This window comes from Pygoscelis adeliae, unplaced genomic scaffold (genome assembly GCF_000699105.1).
Source record: "Pygoscelis adeliae isolate BGI_AS28 unplaced genomic scaffold, ASM69910v1 Scaffold68, whole genome shotgun sequence".
Lineage (NCBI taxonomy): Eukaryota > Metazoa > Chordata > Aves > Sphenisciformes > Spheniscidae > Pygoscelis > Pygoscelis adeliae.
In genome coordinates, this window is record NW_008825501.1 from 4129751 (window position 1) to 4154401 (window position 24651).

A 24651-nucleotide genomic window follows, 5' to 3' on the forward strand; every position below is an offset into this window, starting at 1 on the left:
TAGCAAAGGCCTCAGAGAGGCAGAACAAGAAGTCCGTGGATGCATCAGCCATATGGCCTCAGCTCCAGAGGCAAAAAAGTCAGGAAGCAAAGGAGGTTCTCCTCTGTGTGTGTTTTTTGCCTCCCTTCCTCATGTACCACCTGCAAGCAGACCAGACAAAGCTTGGCACTAACCCTGTGTGCTGTTTCAGTGACACAGAAAGACACATCAGACCCACCTCAGCTCTTTTGTATGCACCTCAAGGCAAGTCAGGTTTCATGGCTGGTTGATCCACATCATACTGTGGATCCACATCAGCTGGGTACGGATAGCTGTTTCCACAGTCTTAGTTAAAGCCAGCTTGAGGTACAGGTCTGAACTCAGCCTGGAGAAAAGGAAGCTGATGCTAGGTGGCACCACCTTTGATTTGCTGCCAGTGGCGAACAAACCTGCAGGGACACACTCCAGCCCAGAGCAACACAGCACACCTTCTTAGACCCTGGTAAGCAGTGGGGTGGCCAAGCCCAAAGTCATGAGCAGTAAAAATCAAACCGGACTATAAATGGTGGTAAAGCAGCCCTGGCGCAAATAAGCAACCGTGGCAAAAGTTCCTGCAGGTCTTCTTTCTATAAAGAAAGTGGCAAGTAGTTAGCGGCTGTCTCATGTCACTGCTGCCAAACCATGCAGAAAAGGAAACATGTACAGTCCGAAAAGGGTTGGGAAGATGAGAAAATGCAGAAGAGCAGAGCAAGAACAAAGGAAGGAGCCTTGGAAAGTGACCGATACTGTATAAATTATTTAATTTTTAAATTATTTAAAATAAGATCAAAGTCATAAATCAAGTTTGCATAAAAAATGGGGTGGGAGTGTTAGCAACGGTCTCCTGGCCAAATTCCAGCCAAGGAACTGATTGCATCCTGCAGCAGGGGACAGGCATAGAGTTAGTGAGTAAAAATGGACAGATGGGGACAGGGGCAACATAGGCAACAGTAACATTTGCTCTCTGGCCTGGAGCAAATCCTTTCCCTTCAGTAAATCCCAGCTCCCCTCACTCTGAAAAAGTACAAATGGCTGCAGCTCCTGAACTGCAGACAATGACTGCGACAAATCTGGGAACATCCAGCACAGCATAGATCTCAGTCATCATCAGAAGTGGACACCTTGGGAAGTTAGGGCAGCAGTGACTACCGTGCTGACCATAAAAGCCTATGTTCCCCCCTCTGGCTCCCTGTCCCAGCTCCTCTGGAGATGAAAGGATATTTCTGCTAAACGATCTGAGGTAGGGCCTGAAGGGAAGAATTTCTTCTTCCAATATTTATTCAATTCATACTGCGACATTATTTTGGAAAGATACTTAAAAAAAATCAGCTAGCCTTATGAAATCAGGGAAAATTTACTGAACGTAGACTATCTTCTGCATATAATAGTTATTATATTTAAATGACCAAAATGGGACAGTATATTTGGTAAATAGTACCCGTTATGCAAATCACTTGTTCTGATCCATTCCAGAAGAGGAAGCTATTTTGAAGTCATGGTACTTTGTAGCAGGGCTAATACCATATTTCTGATTGTCAGCTCCTTGGTAATTCAGAAATAATGAACACTCAGATTTGGACTCTATACACATATTTTCTTTTTTAGGTTTTGGGGTTTTTTCACAGTTCTCAGGAAGTTAGAAATACAAACCATTGTGTATCAGGCTTCAGAAAGACACTAAGACACATGAATCCAGGTGTGGCACATCTGTTTATTTTTTAAAATCTTAATTAAATTTAAATTTTATTTTCAAAGCAGAAATTTCTGTTTCCAAGAAGACATTAAAAATGTCTGAAGGACCATTCTGATTTTTTTTCAGAATAATTTCTGTTTGTTTGAAGGCTTGGGAGATATTTTTGGGTTTATTTCCCAATGGCCAGTTAGGTAAAACAGATGTGAATTTGTCAATTCTGTGATTTTACCAAATATGAGTCCTCTTACTGTTTGATTGATCATTTTGCTTACCTCTTTCTATCACAAGGATACCATGAGTATTAATTAGCTAAGTGTTTGTATAGATTGTTGGAGGTCAGAAGCATGGGATGCTGCTATTACTTTTATTATTATTATTGAATGAAAAATATGAAAAGTCAAACAAAACGTCATGTGATTCAGAGACAAGAATAGAAAATAACACTGAAAAAAAATGAGAAGGTCATCAGATCGTTCAGAGTAAGCTTTCTCCAAGGGCAATGATCATGCTATTTCAAAAAGAGCACATCAGAAATAATCCTTCTCTCTCCTCTTCCCCTTCTTCAGTTCCACATGTATTTCCGTTGGGGGCTGGGGAAGGCAGGCTGTAGCATCCTTGTCCTATTTCTAGCAGGAGTTTTTGGCCTTGAGTAAGTCATTTCATCTCTCCGTGCATCTGTTCTTCCTGTAAGAAAAGGATAATATTTCCTTTCATTGAGTGCAGTTGCTATCTAACAGCCACCTGGTGCCAGAGGCAGCCATCCCATTCCCAAACCCACCTCTGGCCACATATTCTCAGCCCACACCACTAGACTGACAGTGACCACACAGGGAGACAATTCTGGGAGGAAAACCAGCAGTAAGAACTGTGTTTCTGTGTTGTGTGGTTAACTCTTTGCTGGTGTTCCTGAGCGGGTGCTTGGCAGCATCAGGTGTGCATCTACCCTGGTAGCGGCAAGACGTGGAGAGGGAGATGTGCATCGGCGAGCTCTTGCTTTGGTTCAGCTGTATTGCAAAACTGTATCCTTTGCTGGTTTTTGTCTTAATCTCCCATGCTAGGAAAGGATGGATAAGCCTGTGGAGGTACCTATCCATCCATTGGTGACAGAGCCGGCTGAAGTTTAGCCACCTCAATTTGAGGTAGCAAAAGGATGCGTGAGATGAATCCTCTCATCTCTCTCTGTTGACCAGCCATCGCTACCTCCCCTCCCCATGCTTTGGATGACCTTATCAGTTCTCAAGCCTTTGAGTGGGGATTGCAGGCTCATAGCTCTTGAGGTGCTGTCCATGGGCATGAACCAGCTTTGTAGCGTCTCCTGGTCTCCTCAGAAGATAAATATTTGAGCCATAGTAAAGGCCAGGTTGGAGGAAAGAGGGAACAAATCTATCAAATCAGACGGGAAAAACCTCTAAATGCTGAGGCAAAGGTCATGCCAAGGAAGTGAGAGAAGCAAAAGGAAATACGTCCTTTCAGCTGAGGAAGGGAAAAGCTCCTCTCCGTCCCCTTGAATCAGTCTGAGATAATAAGGCTGCTGCCATTCTGATTAGTGCTCTGTGGCCCCAGCCCAGGCAGGGAAAATCTGCATTTCAAATGGCATATTTTAAAGTACACAATACCCAGGGGCCCTGCTGCTATTGATTTGCCTCTGGTGGGGTCACTGCCTCACTTTCTACAGCTTTATTAACTGGGACCATACAGTGGGCCTCTTTCAAAGTGAAAGGAGAGTGGATGGCATATTTGTCTTCAGGGGGAGCTGGGGAAGGAGTGGAGTGACTTTTATTTGAGCTCACTTGGGAATGCCCCAGAGGTTTTATAAGGAAGACTGGTGACCCTTACAGGACTTGCCCTCCTTTTGTAAATTTCTCTGGAGCCACCCTGGAGGAAGGAGGTAGGTCTATGCTGTCAGCTTCTTTCAAGGTGACCGTCTTTCCACCCCGGCAATGCCACTGCACTCAGCTGGGCTGTGACCATCAGCCTCTGGGCTGGGAAGGACCCCCTCCCCCTTTCCCCTTAACCTTTACCCCTGAGCGGCTCCGACCAGAAAGGGAAGGGCATGAAAAGGAAACGTGACAGCAGAAGGGTGGCAGGAGTGTTGCCAAGGGTTGAGATGTCCAGACGTGGTTGGGACGTGGTTGGGGTCCCCTCTCCAGCCAAGGAAGCAAAGCCAGTTAGCTGGGGTATGTGGCTATGTTCAGGTATGGGATGCTATACTCCTTCCAGCTCTGGAGGAGACCACAGTTTAACCCACGGGCTGGCTCTGAAGGCTGCAGCAAGGTGTACATCCTCTGGGTCATGAGGTACAGGGCTCCAACTCATTTCACCATGCCAGGGGGGTTTCCAGGTATCCAGGGCATCTCGGGTATCCCCAGAGCACTGAGCATAACAGAAATGGGGTGGCTGCTCCCTGCAGGATGCCTGCTGTAGCAGAAGCAACTGAACCTAGTTTCCCAAATCACAGGTTAGGACCTTATTTTTACTGCATTAGCTTTTTAACCCTAAGCTAAATTTAACCTCTTTGCTCCTCAAGCTCCTAATTCAGTCTCTGTGGGAGTATGGCCAGTTTTAAGCAACTGTTTCACTGAAACCCACCAGGCTTTAGGCTGCAGACCCTGCACTTTCAGCACTAATCAGCAGATTAGGATCGTGTAGTTCTCCCCAAAAGGAGAGAGACCTTTCTGAAGGTCTGTGACAGAATTGCATGAATGACATTACACTGCTAAAAGAAGCATGCATGTGGCCAAGGTATGTTCTACAAACATGCATCTTCCAGTGCAAATTTATAACTCCTCTGAATACACAAGAAGCCGCACACTCAGGTTACCTGGTTTGCAAACCAGGAGGACACCTGCCATTGTGAAGTTAACTCTGAACAGCTTAGAGACATCCATAAGCAGGAGAAGAAGTTGCATAAACCATAAATAATGTCACAAGTGATTGCCTAGCTCTGCTCAGTGTAAAAGGGAGATTGTCTTTGGAGAAGCACAATCATTTGTACTACCATTGGCAACGCAGTATCTTTTAGATAGACCCCTGTTTCTCTTGCAGCACAGGTGAAACACAAATGAAAAAAGGATTAACACTTTTCTTTTAAATAGTTGGGAACCAAGGTCCAAAAATATCCACCAAGAGGCAGGTAAGGGGTGGGAATGATTTCATCTGACTGTGTTGGTACGTGCAGCTGAACTGATCACCTGGGACTCCACATACAGTCAACAGGGAGAAACAAAGCTGCACTTCATCTGCCCAGAGGCATTCGGGTACAGAAGGAAGAGATGAATCTTGGCCTAGACTCCTCTGTCTATTATCAAGTCCACTGTAATAGGTGACCAGCTCAGAGGAAACCCTATCTGTATTCAGGTTACTGAATCTGAAAATGGGAAATGCCAAAAACATAGTCCTCTGTCTGCCCTAGAAGGTCTCTGGTACAAATACCAGGCTGTTATCTGCCAGCCAGACTGACCACAGCACACACATGACCAGCCATATGTCACTCCATGTTTTGAGGTGGGTTCATGCAGCTCTGGTCAGCTTTGGAGAAACACACAGAAAAGTCAGCAAACGCCAGACTGTGACTGTCCCAGCCCTTGCAACTGCATCCATCTCAGAGATGCTACTTTGATCAGCAGCACTAAACAGATCCTACAGACACAGATCTTGGCCATCATTTCTGCAACCGGCCGGTTATACCCTCAGTTGTCCCCAGGTGAAAATAACCAGCACCGAAAATGAGATATGGGTCAGCACACCCAGCGCTGGAATCAATCCAATGATAAAGATGGATGGATTCCCACTTCCTCATTCACTTCATTGGCATACTTACTAAAATCACCTGCTCAGTGCCTTCTCTGGAGAATAAACTCAAACAATTCCTAGAAACAAATGTAGTCCTTAAAGGGGAATCAGCATTGTGCTATAATAGAAAAGATTGTCTAATCACTCCATCAGTAATTACAAAGAACAGGTTACCACTAATTAAAATGTGAAAGTCTCTTATGCAGGGTATAATAAAAAGGGTAATTAACAATCAAAGGGAAAGCCACCACCTTGCCACCAATCTGCATTAGGCTACAAAAAGTAATAGTACTCAGCTCTAGTACAGCACTTTTCATCTGTAGATCTGAAGGCACTCCTACATGGGGAGGCAGGTATCCTGTGTCCCATTTTATTGCTGGAGAAACCAATACAAGTTTATACAGCTTGTGCACAGTTATACAGCAGGTCAGTGGCAGAGCATCCTTCATTTTGGTCTCTTCACAGATGGTGACAAAGAAAGTTTCAGCATTTGAATGAGCGCAGTGATTTCAAGGATTTGTTTCAGTGTGTATGTGTATGAACAGCTAACTTAGCAATATTTCAATATTAAACGGAAGAGTAGGGAACGGTCTGTTCCTTGCCATGACTTTTGAGGTCTGTTTAATGCTGCGAAGCATGTCCCGTATGCTTAAACAACAGCATCAGAAGGTGATTTCCTGATGGGAGAGAGAGTGAAATCACAGAGAGCAGTAAAACAGAGGTACTCCAATTCTGGAGACAGCAAAGACATGAGTCACTTCTAAAATCACTACAGAAAAAGTTTCCTTCTCCACTATTATCATCAAGTCATGCATTACCAGAGGCTGGGGAATGAACAGAGTGAGTTTTCACTCTCTGTTCATCCTCTTTCCCCCACACTTTCTCTAAGCATCCACCACTGGTCACTAGTGGGGGCTGGATACGGACTCAGACGTACCTCATCTGGCTCTTCGTACAGCTCCAGGGAAGGGGACAAGAGGCAACTTCATCCAAGCTGCCTTCTCCTTCACACCAGGAACATTTTACAAGCCCACTGCAGCCATACTGTACACATGAACTGCAACAACTGTGTGCTAGATTCAGAGTGTAATATAATGATAGCGAAGTCTGGTTTTAATGTAAGAAGCATTTCCAGCATGCATAACCATTCACTACCCTTCTGCTCCAAAATTTTTACCCCCAAATGCCTGAAAAAACTAGCCCGGGTTCCTTGTTTCTGCCTTTTTTAGGTGTCCTAAAGGAAGCAGCATTTTAATTGCTTTCTGGAAAAAAAATAAAATCAAGGAAGTCATCCCAGATCAAAACCACAGGGGAGGGTTTTTCCAACTACACAGTATTAATCTTGCTAAAGTAGGGGAGCTCCCTTCTCTTGTATAGCTCTTCCAGGAGTCTCTGCTTGCTTGTGTTGGAAATAGGTGCTGTAATCTGATTAGAAGATTTGGTCATGGTTTTGCTCAGTGCCCACCAGAGGCCTCCCAACAGCATAAGAAAAAATTATTTTTGTCACTAACAGATGAAACAAATCAGGTTATCCCCAGAGAACCAGCTAAGCTTGCTGCTCTGGAGAGGGCATCCCCTCTCCCCACCACTTCACATACACTGGTCTCCCATCAGCAGCCACCAGTGCTTTCCCAGAGCTTTGCTACATCATAAACCATGAAACCTCTTCGCTCAGGAATGTATAAAGTCTTCTCTCTGCCTTTCTCACCAGGAAAGGGCTAGGGATTCAGAGGGCTGAGTCCAACTCATGGGAGTCCTCCACAATGGGGAACACATCATGGGAGTGGGGACCAAAAAGACCCCAACATGCAAAGATGCATTTTGCCTCCGGCCCCTATAGTGACAAGGAAGGCCAAGCCTGGAGGGTACCACAGGCATGGCGGGCTGACATCTCAAAACAGAGGGATACCTCACACCCTCACCGGGTCCCCATCCCGGTGCCGGTGCCACGGGCTGCCCTTCTGGTGACCGCGTGATATTTTTTCCCTGCTCTCTTTGTTCCAGCTGATGCAGCAGCAAGCCGCGATCATGGCTTCGGTGGCGCAGGGTGGCTACCTGAACCCCATGGCAGCCTTTGCCGCAGCCCAGATGCAGCAGATGGCAGCTCTGAACATGAATGGCCTGGCAGCCGCCCCCATGACACCAACCTCAGGTAAGGGGCTGGGGGGTTGGAAAGGGCAAAGGGCAGGAAAATCTGGCCAAATCCCAGAGGAGACCTGGCAGGATATGTTAGCTGACAGATTCTCCCCCAGTGGGTGTTTACTGAAATGTTGGTCTTGTTGGTGAAGCCCATCAGAAAGTGAGGAGTGGAGCTGACCAGATCCTTTTGTGGTCTGGGAGAGGGACATGGTTTAGTGGACATAGTGGTGTTGGGTTGACGGTTGGACTCGATGATCTTAGAGGTCTTTTCCAACCTTAATGATTCTATGATGCTGTGAGGGGGAAAGGGGCAGAGAAAGGTTGTTACCGCCTCTTCCAGGGCTGTGGCCAGCTGCAGGTCAGCTTCTGTATCGTGAAATAGTTGTAAGGGCAAAGTGAAACAGCTCACCAGCAGTGGGCTGTTGGGCTAGCTGTGCCCCTTGCTGAGTGGCACTCACTGGTGGAAGAGTAGAGCAAGAGGGTTGAGACCCACCAGAACCAGGATGCAATGGGCTTGTTGGGGAGGAGGAAGGGTGCTGGCAGGGAAGACACTGGAAAGGACTTTCAGCCATGACCCTTCCCTCTCAGCCTTATCCCTTACACAACATTCCTTTAGCTCTGAGCACCCTCCAAATGGCACAAAACATCCCCCAGTGACCTACACTGGTTTATTGGTGGTGAATATAGATGTCCAAGGAGTCAGTGCTGATGCTGTCACAGCCAGGCTGGTCCAAAGACAAAAAAAATAAAGTTTGTGGTGAGATGTAATATCATTAACAAGATGAGCTATGTCTTTTGGGACACATAAACCTTTCCCCTACTGTGAAATAGGACAGGAGGTACTCAGGGAAGACCTCTGGTGCTACCTGGAATGCAAGTGTTTGGTGAGAGGGTTTCTGGCTGCTGGAGCAGAGTCAGGTAGTCGTGAAGGGCTGCCAGGATCTGGCTAGGCTGTGAGGTGTCACAAGAAGCCCATGCTAGGAGCTGCAGTATATGATTCAGTGGGCAGACAATTAAGCTAAGATGGAAACAGGACTGGCTTTCCTGGGGCTTGAAGCACAAGGAAATAATTTGGGCAGGAACAAGTCAAGGAACCAATAGGGCTGGTAGTCATGGAACGGCATATGACCTAACAGTGGGGAAGTAGGGCAGAAGGGAAAGTGGGGCTGAACCATGAGAGAAAAGAAGTGAGAATTTGGAGAGCTTTGCAATATATCACTGACTCTGGTAGGGGAGCAGAGGACTCAAAGGTACACCTTCAGAGGACCATTTATAAGAGATAGGTTGGGATAAAAGGGTCCCTGGGGTGATGCAGGTTGTTCCTATGAGAGGCACTAGGGATGGGACTGTGTTCAGAAAGACATGGCATACCAATGCCCTTGTGTGAACCTTGAAGCATCAAGCTGGCCTGGAGGGCACCAGCTTGACAAAGGTTTGGGGTGAGACATAGGAGGAGTGAGCTACACCTGAGCCAGCTGTGGTACAGGTAGCGCTGGGCAGAGCAGGATCTAGGACTCCAGAGCAAAGCAGTGAGAGAGGAAATGGGCAGCTTCATTGCCAAACATGAAGAGGTCTGCACGAGCCCTGGAGCAGGAAAGGGCCATCTGACAAAGCAACCAGGAAAGATGCCTCATGGCTGAGAAACACTGGATGGCAGGGAGATAAGGCACCGCAGCAGTGCAGGCTTGGGGGCCGTTCTTAATGAACTGAGTTTGGCTAACCTGTCTGCCAAAGAAAACCTCCCCATTCACACACAGCTTAGCATCTATTTGCAATCTGCAGCTGGGAACAATGTCAGCAGCTACTGGATCAGATACGTATCTTTTCATTTGCTTATATCAGAGTATGGGGGGAGCGGGAAGGGAGAGAAAGACAGATCTCATTCCACGCGAACTTACAGAGACCCAAGGAAAAATGCTTGACTCAAAAATCTTATACCACACATTTTGAAATATATGTTTACGAAATGATAAATGGATAAACAACAAGTTGATGGAGCTACTGCAAATCCAAATAGAAAAGTGGCTTAATTATATGTGCACCCTTTAAACCCGCTGCTGGAAAGATTATCATATTTGCATTAGCTAGATTTGTTTTGTGTTAGTGGTAGCAGAGAGAACATCAAACAAAGACTGCCTGGAATTCAAATGTTTTCAGGGCGTGGAAAGCTGAATCTAGGCATGATGGCCCCACCACAAAAGAGCACAAGCTCTTTTGCATATAAATAAGTCTTAAGAATGAGCGAGTTCTGTGACACAGGCGTGTAAATACCAGTACAACAGCCAAATTCTGTGCCTACCATGATATCCAGCACATGAAAAATATCCCAGTCCTTCTTTGGTGTAAGCTCTGCTCCTCTTCTGGTGTGTCTGGTGCCTTTTGGGGACTGTTAAACTCTTACTGTCATAATACAGGAGAGGAAAGCTTATGTTTTTTACATGCTTTCCAGAGCACCCATGACTGGTCATTATTGAAAATAAGATGGTGGTTTAGATGATCCCTTCATCTCTTTCATGATGGCAGATTTTGCGCTCTCCTCAAGACGTATTTTCAATCATGGAGACTATGCACTTTGACATTATTGCAGATTTACCTTGAATGGGTAGCTTCCTTCATGAAAAAACCCTGTAATGGGTTGTGGAAATGTCCATTGACAATTATTCCTTGGGTGAAATGTTTAGACTTTAAAATGACTCCTTGTATTACTACAACACTCACAAAGGTTGTGATAAGATGCATAGAAAATGTTTCATATAATGTCTGAGCAAGCAAGCCTACAATACTGGCAGGAATTTCTGAGTAGCCAGGAGATATCTGAAGCCTAACGTGAATTCTCCTGCTGGCTTTTGTTAGCATTCAGAAAGCCAAATGGAAAATGATCACTCTGCTTCATAGCAGGATTTCCAGTCATTGAAGTATATCTTTGTTCTGACTTGGAATGAAAATGAAACATTTCAAAGTTCTCTGAAAAACAGGCATTAGAAAAAGGGTTTGGAACATTTTTAAAAAAAAAAGAAATGTTTTGATCTTTCCTAAGCAAAAGAAAAAATGTGCTAGAAAAAGGACACTGGTAACCCAGAAGTCCTAGAGACCTTGGAGGTATTGGCTGAGCACAGTGCCTCTATACTGGTATCTTCAGACCTCCTAATCCAGCTGGTTTTCTGTGCATCCCACCTCCAGGAGAATGGGTTCCTTGGGACACGGCCATGAGTTCGTTCAGGTTCAGGAGTTCCCATGGGACCTAGGAACTTAAAGAGTTTTGGATCCAGGCAAATCTAACAGACTAGAGACAGGATCCATCTCACCTGGCTTTAACCATACAAAAGTTAGACATCAAGTTTAAACTAGTCACCTGGCTTTCCTGCAGTCAATGGTGTGCAGTAGGCAGTCCCAGTGGATAATTCAGACCATAAAAAATTTATGTTATTTCCTGGCATTTTGATGGTTCCCCATGAAGAGTCAGGTTTATCTCACACAACAGTCTGTAACTGCGAGGCAATTAAATTGACATCTCTGAAAGTTTGGTTCAAGTTTTGCATTTATCCCATCATTGGTATAATCTGGGTGAAAAGTGGGTCTGCAGTGGGTCTGCCACTCTGTTAACTGCACAGAGGGGGTAGAAATGAAATTTCATTTAGGTTTCCTTCCTTCCTTCTCTTCTCCCTCCCTCCCTCCCTCCGTGTTGGAAGTCTGCACCTGGTGCAGCTGCAGCAAGAGATCTCAAACCAGGGATGAAATCCACAACTGGCAGGCACTACGGACATTTCTTCTGTGCAGTGGCATTATGCCAGTTTTACTCCAGCTACAAATCTGACCTCTCCAGGGGGGTTCTTTATAAGAAGAAAATTAAAGAATTGCAATGAATATGTCTAAACTTCCTTAGACATGCACAAAATAGCAACCACAAATCCCTTGCTGCGATTTTAGAAAAAATTACTTACACTGTCTATGCAAATAAAGGAGAGATCCAGAAAATCAACTGAAATTTTAACTAGCATTTGTGATTTGCAAGCTGATGGCATATGCTAAGAGCATTGCCTTTGGACTTCAGTTGCCACTGCTGGCTCCCTGTACCTCCACAGAGGACATTTTTAAAGGCCAACACCATTTAAATAAGCAAACGGGAAACAGCAGCTTGTCTGCTCAGGGTATAAGAAAAGATCTGAAATATTGCTTGCTTTTTGGGCTACTCGAATCAGAACATATTAAAATATCTCATGCATCTGTACTGGCTTTCTTAAAGCACCAACACAGATTTAAGCAGTCGTTAAAGAGTTTTATTGGACTAACCCTTCATGGAACGCTGCTATGTTGAAGAAAACTTCTGCAATTGGTTTAAAAAAGAGATTACTGCAAAAATAGTGCTTTCAATCAGTAGTATACCCTGACACAGAAAGATATTGCTGAAGATAAGGTAGTTTAACTTCCTACTCACAGCTAGCAAGAGAAAAATACAATTTCACACTTATTGAAAACTGATTTTTGGTCCCCAAAAGCATCCTGAATAAGTTGTAAGAAGCACAGACTGCCCAGTCATTTTAAGCATACATAGGAGCAGACAATGAAATAGCTGGCGGATTTAATTCTCCCCTCAGAAATTTAAGAATTCTCTACCAGTGGGTGACAGGATCCCACCCAAAACATAAAGACTAAATTGTTCTTCCAAAATAGCAGAATTACAGTTCCCCCACAGGATGCATCTGGGAAGAAGGGGAGGAATATGATTCCATGAAAGAAACAAATCTAGCCCAAATTTTGCCCCTGTTGAGTGGGAGATCTCTGCTAAAGCTCTACAAAGTCAAGTTTGGGCCAAACAGTGACACTAAGAAAAAAATATCACTGGCTGCCTTTGGGCTACAAATCAACTTGCCAAACATTTTAAGGATCCCTGGTGCTGAGAAAGTTCAGAATGAGTTTGTACATGAAATGTGTATTCATGAGAAAATGCAGACAGAGTAGTCCTGGAAATCGATACGCCCACAAAGCTGACATCTCCAAAGAGAAACTGAGAGGAACTACTGTAAAAAGGTGGGACTGAGAATTGCTTCTGATACTAAATGATATCTAGGAAAGAAACATCTGCTTATTGAGCAATTTAAACAGGTAATACTCCAGGGAGAAAGTTGAGGAGGAAGGATGATATGATGTTTCTATAGTTTTCTATTGTTTGACATTAACCGTGGATCTGGACTAGAGACCATGATCACCAAGCAAAAGCTTCATTCTGTTGAAGAAAGTTTTGCAAGACTTTCTTAAGTGCTTTCCAAACAAAGGAGCAATGGCAAGCAATCCCTTTCTTTGCACAACAGCTTGGGAGATTTTTCATTTCTTGGATTATCAGAAGGTTTCTGTGTGCTGGTCACAGTTGTTGTGTCAGCAGCTTTCTCCATGTAGTTATTGCTTCTAGTACTCACCAGCTCTGATTTTGTGTCCTCCCCACTTGCAGGTGGAAGCACGCCTCCTGGCATAACTGCACCAGCTGTGCCTAGCATCCCATCTCCAATTGGGGTGAATGGTTTCACTGGCCTCCCGCCGCAGGCTAATGGGCAGCCCGCTGCAGAAGCCGTGTTTGCTAATGGCATCCACCCTTACCCAGGTAAGCCAGACCAATGCTGTGCCCACCTGCTCCTTCCATCTTAGGGAGTTTGTCCACGTCCACAGACTTTGTCTAGCATGACCTACCTCAGAAGGACTATACCCCACACCATCAGGGCTCACTCTAGCATTGGTGTAGTTAGGTCTTACCCAGCTACAGTTGTTATACAGTTAAATCTGGGTGATAGACATCAAGGTCATGTTGGAAGTGGAAAATTTTTATGCTGAAGAACTGTGTGCTCATCCGCTGGATGACATGTCTGGTGAATACAATCAGGACACCCAGCATGTTTTGCTTTAACTAAAATTTGAACTGAGGCCTGACTAATTCATGCTGGCACATCTCCTAGCAGTACTCCCAAGGGTCTTGCTCCTGGCTGGCCTTGAAGGAGCTTTGCTAAGACTGTTTGCATCTCCTAGCACCATTGGTATCTCCTGATGGGATTCCTTTGCAGCCTTATGGCTCTGGGAGGACAAGTCCAGAGGGTCCACACAGCTGCTGACCTAAACTGCTCCATGCCTCAGACCATGCATGCAGGCAGCGGGTATTGGTCTCCAAAACGCTCACTGCATCCAAATCCTGTCGCCTTACCAGGCCTGGAGACTGAAGCTTCTTTAGTGAGGTGCAGCTTCACCCTTTTATGGCACACCACCAGAGAACTGCTGCTGGGATTGGGACTGTGACTAGCTCAAAAGATGCCAGCACTGTAGGATTGATTTTGCAAGCCCTGGCAGTCAGGGATGAATGCGGGAGGTTAAAGGATACATACTTGCCTCTATAGCTGTACTTACAAATATATGGACACTTTGAGGCTGTAATCACCAAGAACTCAGTTTGCAAGTCCTTGATGGGCACCTACATTTTTTCAGAATCCTCAAGATTTGAGATAGCCCTGTCCTCCAAGCTGTACTTCTGCTAAGAAGACGTTCCTTACCATTGCTGTACACATACTAATAATACAATCACAACAATACAAATTTAGGTAAATGTTACTAATTGTTCCTAGCCACCAGCTGGCAAAGGAGTATTTTGCCCTGAGGCACTCATAGATTGATCTAGTCTGTTAGGAAATCAAACACTGAGTCAGATGCTCCAGCCAAAAAGCCCACAAAACCCCTAAGAAAAAAAATTCTTTCTATCTCAGCCAGTCCTGAAAACTCAGAAGATTCAACATCACAGGGGACTTCATGAGCTACATGGAAAAATATCACATAACATAGAAACACAAAAGTCTTACCTAGTTAGAGTTCAGACAATGTCACTGAAAAAAAGCCACCCTGTGAATACAGCAAAGGAAAGCCCAGAAATACCAAGAGTATTGAAAAATAATTATCATCCTGCACACATACACTTTCTAAACATTTAGCCATGAGTTCAACTTTAAGCACAATTGAAATCAAGGTGCTTACTGTGCTAAAAGTTTGGCATGTATATACATGTTTGTAGTGGCTTAGAGGGATGGGGAGCTCTTGGAGGCTTACGGAGGCATCAGAAGATTGCAGGGAGCCCTTAGTACGCTCAGTGAGCTCAACCACAGCACCAAGAAAGAACCCTGTCTTTAAGGCTATATAATTATAGCCATCTGTTCAACTATCCATCTATCTAAGCATCTACCTGTTTGCCAGTCTATCATCTCTCTGTTTACTCATCCATTTCTATGTCTATCTTTTCTTCTGGTTTATCTAGCTCCTTTTAGCTAATCTTCCATCATCCATTACTGCAGATATCGGAGAAAAGATGTTCTTTCTAGGTGAATCTTAATGACTTGAGCTTTTGTTACTGTCTCCAGCTACCCCCATAATTAAAGAAAGCTTTCAGTTACATATTCTGTTCTTGGTTATATAAAAGTCAATGACCTTAATCTGATTCTCTCTGAGTTTTGGAGAGACTTGCTCAGCCAGCAATTCACAGTGAGTCCCTGCACAAACACCAACAACCTAACACACTGAAAGGTGACAGTCATTCTTGCTTCACTTTGCTGCAGGCAGAGAGGCTCCTTTCTGGCAGTAAAGCTGACATCCAAATAGTCTGCTTTGTGTAAAGTTTGGATTTATCTCGGTGTGTCTTCAGCAATATATTGGTATTTCTCGGTGCTCAGCTTCCCCATAACTTAGTGACGTCTTAAGTTATAGCAGAGGTATAAAGGGAACAGTGGCAGGCCAAACCCTCACCTCTCATTTTACTTCTGCTTGTCCCCACTAGCAATGAAACCCTGAAAGCAAGCCCCTTTGTAGCAGTTTGGGTGTAGGACACATCATGTGTTTGCTCTGTCTTATTCTCTTCCTTCTCATGAGTATTTATGCACTCTCCAAAACTTTACTCCTCACCACAGGCTTTATTGAGGCCTGGAGCTTAGCAGCATAAAAAAAAAAGGATTAGACATTTATATGGGTAATGAGAATATCCACAGCCATATTAGACTGGATAAAAATGTGGAAAGGACACAAACCTTCATGCTTTATGATATAAGCCAACCACTAATTGCTTGGGGTTAGAAAGAAATTTTCATCGCTGGGCAGCTTATTCCATCATTGTTCATTATGGGATTTTTCGCACTTCCCTCTGTAACATTTGTTACTGGCACTGCCTTGTGGTTCTGCATGTCTGTGTTTCTAAATGCAAGGGTAGAAATAAAATATTAAAGCTGAGCATGCAATTGCACTAACATTATAGAAAAGAAAAGAACATGCCAGTCCCCATCCAAAGTCAGCATCTTCCAAACAACTTTCTTTTATGGTATATCTCTCATTCTGAAAGTGGCTAAGAGTGCTGCAGCATTATGTACATAATCATAGTCTTGCTACGATTATGACTCGCCATTTATTGTTTAAAGCCAGAATTTTGCTCTCAGATACTCTTTAATATTCCACAAAAAACTCAAATGTGGGTTCACACCATTATATCCAGTAGCAGAATGTTTTCTGTTGCCTGAAAACAGCAAAACAGGACAATCAAAATCTGTAGAGGCATGACATCCACATCATTCAGACCCAAATAAATCCCATTAATTGTGCAGTTCGTCTACACATCCACCTTTGTGTCTAGCTATAATATTTTTGATGCTTCATCTAAAGGACTCCAGAAGTCCACAGTCTTTGCACTATAAAAACAGGTCCATATCATGTAATTGTATTTACTCTGTAGTTTCACTCTTTTTTCCTGTCTTCCCCTGTGCTCTTTTTTTAAGATTCTTTTTGTCTGGAGCAGGGACAGACACGGTATCATTTGAGTCAGGCTACTGAACCATCCATGGCTTTGGGGCAAAGGCAAGAGCAGGTCGAACATCCCTACTCACCAGGTCTCTGATCACAGCCCCAGTCCCTGCAGGAATTAGTTTTTTTGTGGCTCTGGCCAGGCTATGCATCCATGCAGTAACACTAGAAAACAATTACTTGCAGGCATACTCTTTGCAAGCCATGCTTTCACCTTCTCCAAGCTCAGCCAGTACATAATGCCTCACAGTGTGCATTTTGGCGTGGACAGAATAACAAGGGATTAAGTATTTCCCCTACCACTAGTCTGAGCCCCTTTGGAGATCTGACCTTTTTGTGTATTAATGCCTGCCCTTTAGTCTTTCAGCTTGCAAAGCTATTGAACATGGCAATGTGTCACAACATATAGTGGGGACAAAGAACATAATCTGTTGTGCCATGATCTTGTGAGTCACTTTGTAGCAGTGCAAAAGCATTTGCCATTTCCACATTAGCCATACTAACAGGGATTGCGCTCTTCTGCCAAATCTTCTTAGCCACCCGGAGCCCAGTGCCTCTCTTGTAACAGTGTGTGATGTACAGTAACAGTGGGCACCATCTGCACTGGTTCCTGCTGTGTCTCACACCATCAGCACTCTGCTCTCTGGAAACAAGTCCTGCCCTACTGGATTGCATTGTGAGGGACTGGAGAAAATGTTCGCTCCAAAAATACAGCCTCCTTGGGAAAAGAAGGGCAGGGAGAGGTGAGAAAATGTGGAGAGCAAAGGGCAGCAAACAAGAGAAAGAAGGGATTGGCTGTCAAAGGATCAGTGAAATGAGGGAACTGGAAGGAGGCACAGAGCAGAGCCCTCAGAAAAGAGTGAGGACTGTTCTGTGGTCTTCTGCGCAGTGATGTGCCCAGGAAGAAGTGGAAATACACCCCATAGCATCCAACAGCTCCCAAACAAACTTACTCCTCCTGGGCCAAGGGATGTCCAGCTTGAGCAGAGCCAGGGACAGGTCCAGTGGTGTGGCAGCTTTATGGAGCCCCAGATGGGAAATGCTTTCCAGGGTGCTGAGTTCTTCAGTGCATTTGGTCTGGGCTTATGTTGCTGAGGAAAACAAAAGCAAAGTTCCCTCAGTTGCTCATAATACATTAAAAACGTGTCGTCTCATTTACTGTTCTCAGGCACTCAGTTGTTCTGTTTCAGACTGCCCACCACTGCCAGGACTAGCTCTATCTCTCCTCTCTGCAGACATAGCAGAGGTCCCCCCACTCCCCTTTTGTTACACTGTGGGTACATCTGGGCTAGCAAGACAGCAAGATCCATTTCATACCCTATTTGGGGTCCCATCCTCCCCAGTGAGGACTAGCTGTCCGTACGAATGGGCAGCCAAGCCTTTATGCCCACATTTCCAACCCACCGCTGAGATTGGCAGTAAAGGTGTCCCCCATGGATGAATTCCTGTGCTGTAGAAACTCATGTCTTAGGAACTGAACCGAGACCATCAATTCATTTTCGTTGGCTCAACAAAGAGCTATCAGGCAGTAACCAATTTCACCCATTGCCAGCAGAGACAGGATTCAAACTCCATCTGTAATTATTATCATTACCCAAGCTAATTTTGTAGGAGAGGAGTTGCTGGCATGCTAATATGACAGCCTTACTATTAGCTTGTCAATTAGCTAGCAGCGCTGCTGATGGACAGGCTGCTGCTCTGGACCAGTCAGTCCAGGATCAGTCCTGATCACGACAGACACCATCCCGTGGCATTGGGCAAGATCAGGGCTTCACTTGTGCAGGTGACTTCTCCCACCCCAGTGCCCACCCTGACATTTCAGTCCTGAAAGATGTCAGACAAGAACAGTTTACAGAGAAGGTGAGTCAGCAGAACAGAAAAAGAGTGACCTGCCTGCACCTGTAGAAGGTCCAGGATGAAAACCAAGACCCACAACATCTGGTCCAGACATACACCATGCCCTAGAAATGTACCTGGCTCAGCGGCCCCGAGGCTAAGTTACTTACTATGGAAAATCTTTGTCTGTGTTGTGTTTCTCCATCCTAAATCTCTGGGTGAGAGCTTTCCTGTTCATATTTTGTATCAGCAGTTCCAAAACTGCAACAGTGAGCACCTGAACCACCATTATGACTAGGAAGCATTTATTTGACCCATTTGTAACAATCTGCCACGTGCCATAAACCACACTTTACTGGTAAAATAAATAAGTGAAGGAATGTACTCATTAAAAATATAATAACAAGTTGCCACCTTCAATTGTAGTCTAAGCTACTTTAATGATGCCATGTACTTCCAACAATCATGCTGCAGCCATAATGAATGAGGTTGTTTAAGGCAGTTGTGGGAGCCTTTCCAGAGCCAAAGTGTTTTCTCCTCTGATTTGGAAGAAGGTGTAAATACAAATCAGGCTCTGTGCTGATGTTTTCAGAGGCACCTAAGTGAGTTAAGACCTTGAGCTTCATTTTCAAAGGTGACTTAAACTAAGCTCCCCAAAAATACAGAGTTAAGTGCCTTAATAGCTTTTAAAACCCTGACTTAGGTGTTTATGGCCTTAGGCAAAGGGAGGGAAGTCTGGTCCTGACTGCTGTTGTATTAGTATGTCACCTTGGCCAGCCACCTCCAGCTCTCCTGCATTTCTGAGGCTTCTGTGTCTTTCTTGCTTTGTCCACTGGAAGCTATTCATTGCCAGACATGACTCCTGTCATGTGTTTGCACAGCACCCAGCTCGGCAGGGGCCTGATTAGGGATGGGGCTTGGAGGTGAGACTATCAAGAAAATGATAGAGAGAATCCTCATTTCCAGGGATGAGCTACCTGAATTTTATAGTAGGCCCATATGTTGTCCCAAACAAGCACCTACAACACCTGGGGATCCTACCAAAAGGGCTTTTCCAACTAACAGGATGGAACAGAACGCACAAATGCCCTGGATTTCTTGGCTTCTTTGGTGTGCAGGGGAAGGGACAGGGGAACAACATGTCTTTGACCAACTGGTGTCCAGACCCTAAATGGTGAAAGGAGACTATAAAACACAGGATCAGTCTCTGTTTTCTGCCGGATCAGCACATTCTTTCTGTTATTGCAGTTATTGTTGTGTCTGAATACCTAATTAATTACAACAGTAAATGCTGGCTTCTTTAATCACAGCATCAGCTGTCCTAATCAATCTTAATAATATGGAATCTGTACTATGGCACCCATGAATTTTAATCTACATAAATTTCTTAAGACCTCTCGCAAGCTTGTTGTACAAAACGATATAATTATGGATATAGATTAGGGCTGTAAAGAGTGATTTAAATTGGATTTGAGGAGAAGGTGAATAGAGCCCTCCCACTCCATTATTTATTTATTTATTTTAATCCTGGCCTTCACATAGATTTTTTTTTTTTTTGCTATCATTTTTTTATTTCCCCCCCACCAACTGAACAGCTCTGCCTCTCTTTGATCATCCTCCTCTCCCATCCACCCTCCCAGAGGTGATAGTGGCCAAGCTGCAGCTCCTGGGAGAGGTGTAAAATACCTCCGTGACAGTGAGAGGAATGAATAGAGGGGGCAGAACACAAAGCTGTGGATCTGGGTGATAACACGTTGTTGTAGACCCGTGCAGGGAGCAGCACTGCAATATGGAGTGAAATAGATGGAATAAAGCATGTCTGTCGGTAAATGCATAGGCAGTCAGAAGCAGGGGGTGAAGAGGATATCGTATCGGTGCAAGGTTTGCTGACTCCTTCCACCAAAGTGTAATCCCAGGGTGTTTTAGGGGCCCAAAATGTGCCAGACCCTGTTTTTGTCTCTCAGAAGCACTGTGCCCCTCTGATTTCAGAGAACAGATTTCCTTCACTTTCTTTTACCCTGAGCTGGGATAGGGACACTGTCCCATACCCCACTGAGGAGGATGGAGGGCCCCCTTTTGATGGCTCAGGCAGTAACCATCATCCTTTTTCCTCACCACCTCCACTGGCTTCAATGTAGCTTCTCCTGATTTACACCCCTGACCATCACAGCAGACTCCAGCCCTCTGTCTTCTACAACCATTTTCACCTGGGGCACCCATGTAACAGCTCGTCTTGGCCAGACACTGTAGCCGGGTTACTGGCATCTCACAGGAGGGATTCTTTATAGAACACCGCTTAAATGGATTTTATTTATTTTTAACAACATGCTTCATTCTGCCACCTCCATCCTTTCATTCTCTGACAAACGCTAAATGTCGGGCCTAACACTAGCTAAATGCCCCTTTAAAAAGTTGGATTTCAATCTAGAGATATATCAGTAGTAAGAAAGCTTCCTGGTGTTAATTTTAAAGCACTGGTATTTCATGCTGACTTGGGAAATCATCCCTGGTTTTTGGCATCAGGCAGAGGATTTGGAAAGTGACATTAACAGATCTACTTTCTTTGAAGGACTTGGGAGTCATTTCTTGACTTCTGCCTAATGAAGAAGTGCTGCCTTCGTTAAATTTATATTTATGGCTATATAGTAGGTCATTGGCTTGTTTTATGTCTCCAGGTTTATGGAAGGTTATCTGCCATGGTCACCTTGTGGCATCTTGGCCAGGATTGTCTCACAAAGAGACAATTGTATCTGAGCAGGATTTTTCCCGTGGAGATATGGAAATGATCAAATTAATATAGAGGCGATGCCCAGGGACAAGGCTCTTGCCCTGAGCTGCCAAATGAAGTTACTATTAGCATCTGTTTTCACAGTACACCTTTAGTTTGCCCTGGCAAGGCCAGATCCTCAGCTTCTGTAAAGCAGCAAGGCTACATGGACTTCAGCAGGGCTGACATGATTGATAGTGGTCCTCTGGCCTCTCAGGAGCCTCTCTGTTTCTGTCACTTCACCAGCTGATCCTCAGTCTGTACATTACACCATGTTTAATCTCTTAAATGTCTGTGTGTTGGATGTAAGATCTCCATGAGTCTGACCACAAGGAAAGCTATTTCAAATGTTATCTATGGGCACATTTGCGCAGATAGTCATGAGCACATCCAAGGTCTTTTGATGATGTTACCACTTAAAGACATGCTAGTTCCGGTTCAAAAGCCCCTTTAAGGTGCTTTATGATATCCCTGTCCCTCATCTAGTGTCTCCTATATCCCTATGGCTCTTACCAGTCCTTACTCAGCTATTTAGCTTCTGGGCCACAGGGGGCTTACACCCTGGCACGGACAGCATGCAGAGGAGCTAAGGTCTGTTCCCAGCCCCACATGCCCATGTTCAACTAATATTTGCAGTAACAGAGAAGACTGGCCAGCTGGATGGGGAGAAAGGGTGGCTGGGACAGGGTAACTCTCCTACCTTAGCGCAGTATGATCTGTGTGAAGTCCACAGGGGTGCACACCCTATTAAGTTATGTGTATCTTATGGAGGAATAAAGCAACCTTCTCTCACGGTCTCCTTGTACTGAGACACAGAAATGATTCATGTCTCCCCGCCACTTTGAATTTTAGCACATGGTGTGCTCCAGCCTACAGTCACACGTAACCGCTGGGGCAGGTTGGCTCTGGATCGTGAGCCCCTTGTACATCTGAGCCCTTGCTGAAATTCTCATGGGTCACTAGAATGTAGGAGGGCTGTCACTTTACTGAACACAGAATGGCCACAACTTCCTCAAATGTCTAATCTGTGTCTTGAGATTTCTGGATCGATACCAGCCGTTGGCTTCGTCCACACTACAGCTGTGAGCGCAGACAGTTATGCCCTTTGCTAGGTTTAATTCATCTGGCAGAGTGAGCAACAGCATGAAGATATGCTCATGGCTGCCCAAGCTACCTTGGCTTCGTGCCGGGGTACCCAGCCAACCCTGGAGTCTGTGTCCCTGCATCTTCATAGGCTGGGTTGGCCAGCATGGACACATCCACTGTACTGGAGTCACATCTTCATTTGCTGAGTAAACCACACTCTTCAAGGTAAGGAAGACGAGTTCTCCACTGAGCTAAAGTCATCACTTTTGTTTTTAAGAGCTGCCAAGTTAAATTCCTGCAGGTGGTGACTCACAACCACTGTTTTTCCAAAACAGCAAAGGTAGGGTATGAGACTACAAATAAAACATAGAGCCCCAAGCAGGGGTTGCTGTCTCCCCATGCTGTCTAGTCCTACAGCCCAGGGATGCTTTCAACTCACTCCTTTTCAAGAGCGTCCAGGGATGGTTAGGTCAGTGTGTTAGACCAGCCACCTTGCATCTTCTTTACCTATGATTAAGTGATTCCCAGCTTGGAGCAATTCCCAGCTTGAAGCAAAGCTGACTGAAATCCAGGGGAAAGTCTTTCCACTGTCTTGCATGTGCTTTGAGCCAGGAGGAAAATACCTGCATGATCTGGGGCACAAGGCAGTCTCCTGAAAAGGAAACACCTGGTTAGATACTACCCTTGCTGACAAGTCGTAAAGATTCAGGAAAATAATGAACTCTAAAAGCTTTGTGTAGGAGGGAAAAAAGCTGCATTTAAAGACCTGTTGTTCCAAACCCTTTGAATAAAGCATTTGCCCAGTTTTAATATTCAATCTTAAAGGCAAACCATGATTTTCAGTGTATATTTCCTAAGCTGCATGGCTTGGTTATGGTGGGCAGAGTATGGCTCCAAAGGCAGGCAAGATATCCACAGATGGAGTGAGGAGAGCAGCTCAGCAGTGAGCTGTGTGGTCCTGTTCAGGACATATACTCAGCTATAGCCAGGAGAGTGGGTAGTTCCCACATGTGCCCATCTAAGGCAAGCAATAAAGGAAAGGACCACAGTCAGACAGGTACTGCTCAATGACTTCTGCCATATCAATGAAGAGGCAGTCATTGCTAATTGTCAGCATGTCAGAGAGAGAACGAGCATGCCCAAGTCCAGCCTCAGCTGGAGACGAAGGAAATGCTGTAAGTGTATCTCCTGAGCAGCAGAGACAATTTCTTCTAGCTCTATAAACAGACGAGTGCAACCAAGGAAGGGCAGTTGCCTTTGGGGCAGACATGGTAGATCATCTCCTTTACTGCAGACTGCAAAACCATAGTTGCCTTAAAAAGATTTGCTCCCTTTACCTCATGTCCCGTCACCTTCTTCAGGAGATATTTTCTACCTGACAGGACTCATTCATTTTGGGGGGTCCAAGTTATTCTGATCCATTCTCCCAAAGGGGTACTGGAACTAGTGTATCACTCAACCTTTCATAGATGTTCAGTTTTCTTCTGGAGCAATATGCTGCACATTCTGTTTTTAGAGGAAAACAGTTTTGAGCAAAGGTTAAAAATAATAGACTTTAGTTGCTTCCTTCTTCAAGAAGGCAGGAATAAGTGGAAAGACTTTTTATATTTTCCAAGCATTTCCTCCAGTTTCCTGGAGAATCTACTCTAAAAATTTGCATCTCTACTATGCCTTCCACTGATCTCCCACAGGTTTTAATGTGTTCTCCTCACACCCCTTTTCAAGCGATGAAAATACTTACAGAAGGGCAGTGCTTTCCAATTTCACATACACACATATTGAGGGACCCGCCAAAAGACAGCTAGGAAATCAACCAAACAACTTCCAACTTAAGACTGCAATCCCACTTTTCTTCCTGTGACTATCTCATCCTCAAAGTCCTTGTGATCTAGTAATGCTCATAATGAACAGGAGCCCCTAAGCCTTAGCCAGCTAATTGGGTTTGTCCCCTCAAAGTTCGGTCTTCTCACCATTCCTCCTTGTGTTTTGGGAGATAAGTTCAAGACCTTGCCAGCTGCTATCATGATCAATGGTGATTTTTGAAGTTAAGGTTCAAGCTGGTATTTGCATCTGTAAGAAACACTTTGTCCATGTTCCTTGGGTCCATAACACTCACATTTGCCAATCTCCCCCACACTTCAGCATACAGTCAGTGTCTCTCCTTGGGTAGGTCAATGGCACTAGATTTCCTTCTAAGAGACCCACACCTTTGCAGCCTCCACGCTCCTCCCTCCAGCCACACCCCTATGCTTGTAAGAAGGAAGAAGGTGGGATGGAGGGGGGAAAGTGGCAGCTCCCTAAGGCATCATCCTACAAGTACAAAGCCAGAGGGACTGCGTAAATGTAGAACTGTGCAGCACCAATAAATACAAATTAAACTCTTAACAAGAAGTGAAATATTAGGGCCAAGGTGACATTTGGACTGGAGGTTCAGCCAAGCTTTGCTTTAAATATTTTATTGCTGCACATAAAGAAAGAGCTTATCCAACATGTTTCTCCCTCTCTCTTTTTT

At 44.7% G+C, this 24651-nt stretch overlaps 1 protein-coding gene across 1 annotated transcript in view; it reads left to right on the forward strand.

Moving 5' to 3' along the window:
- Positions 1-24651, forward strand: part of CELF4 (CUGBP, Elav-like family member 4) — a 695746-nt gene that overhangs the window by 640828 nt on the left and 30267 nt on the right. The window contains exons 10-11 of the mRNA XM_009331557.1: positions 7508-7655; positions 13089-13238. Coding sequence (XP_009329832.1) covers positions 7508-7655; positions 13089-13238 — 298 coding nt within the window. The remainder of the gene's footprint in view (positions 1-7507; positions 7656-13088; positions 13239-24651) is intronic.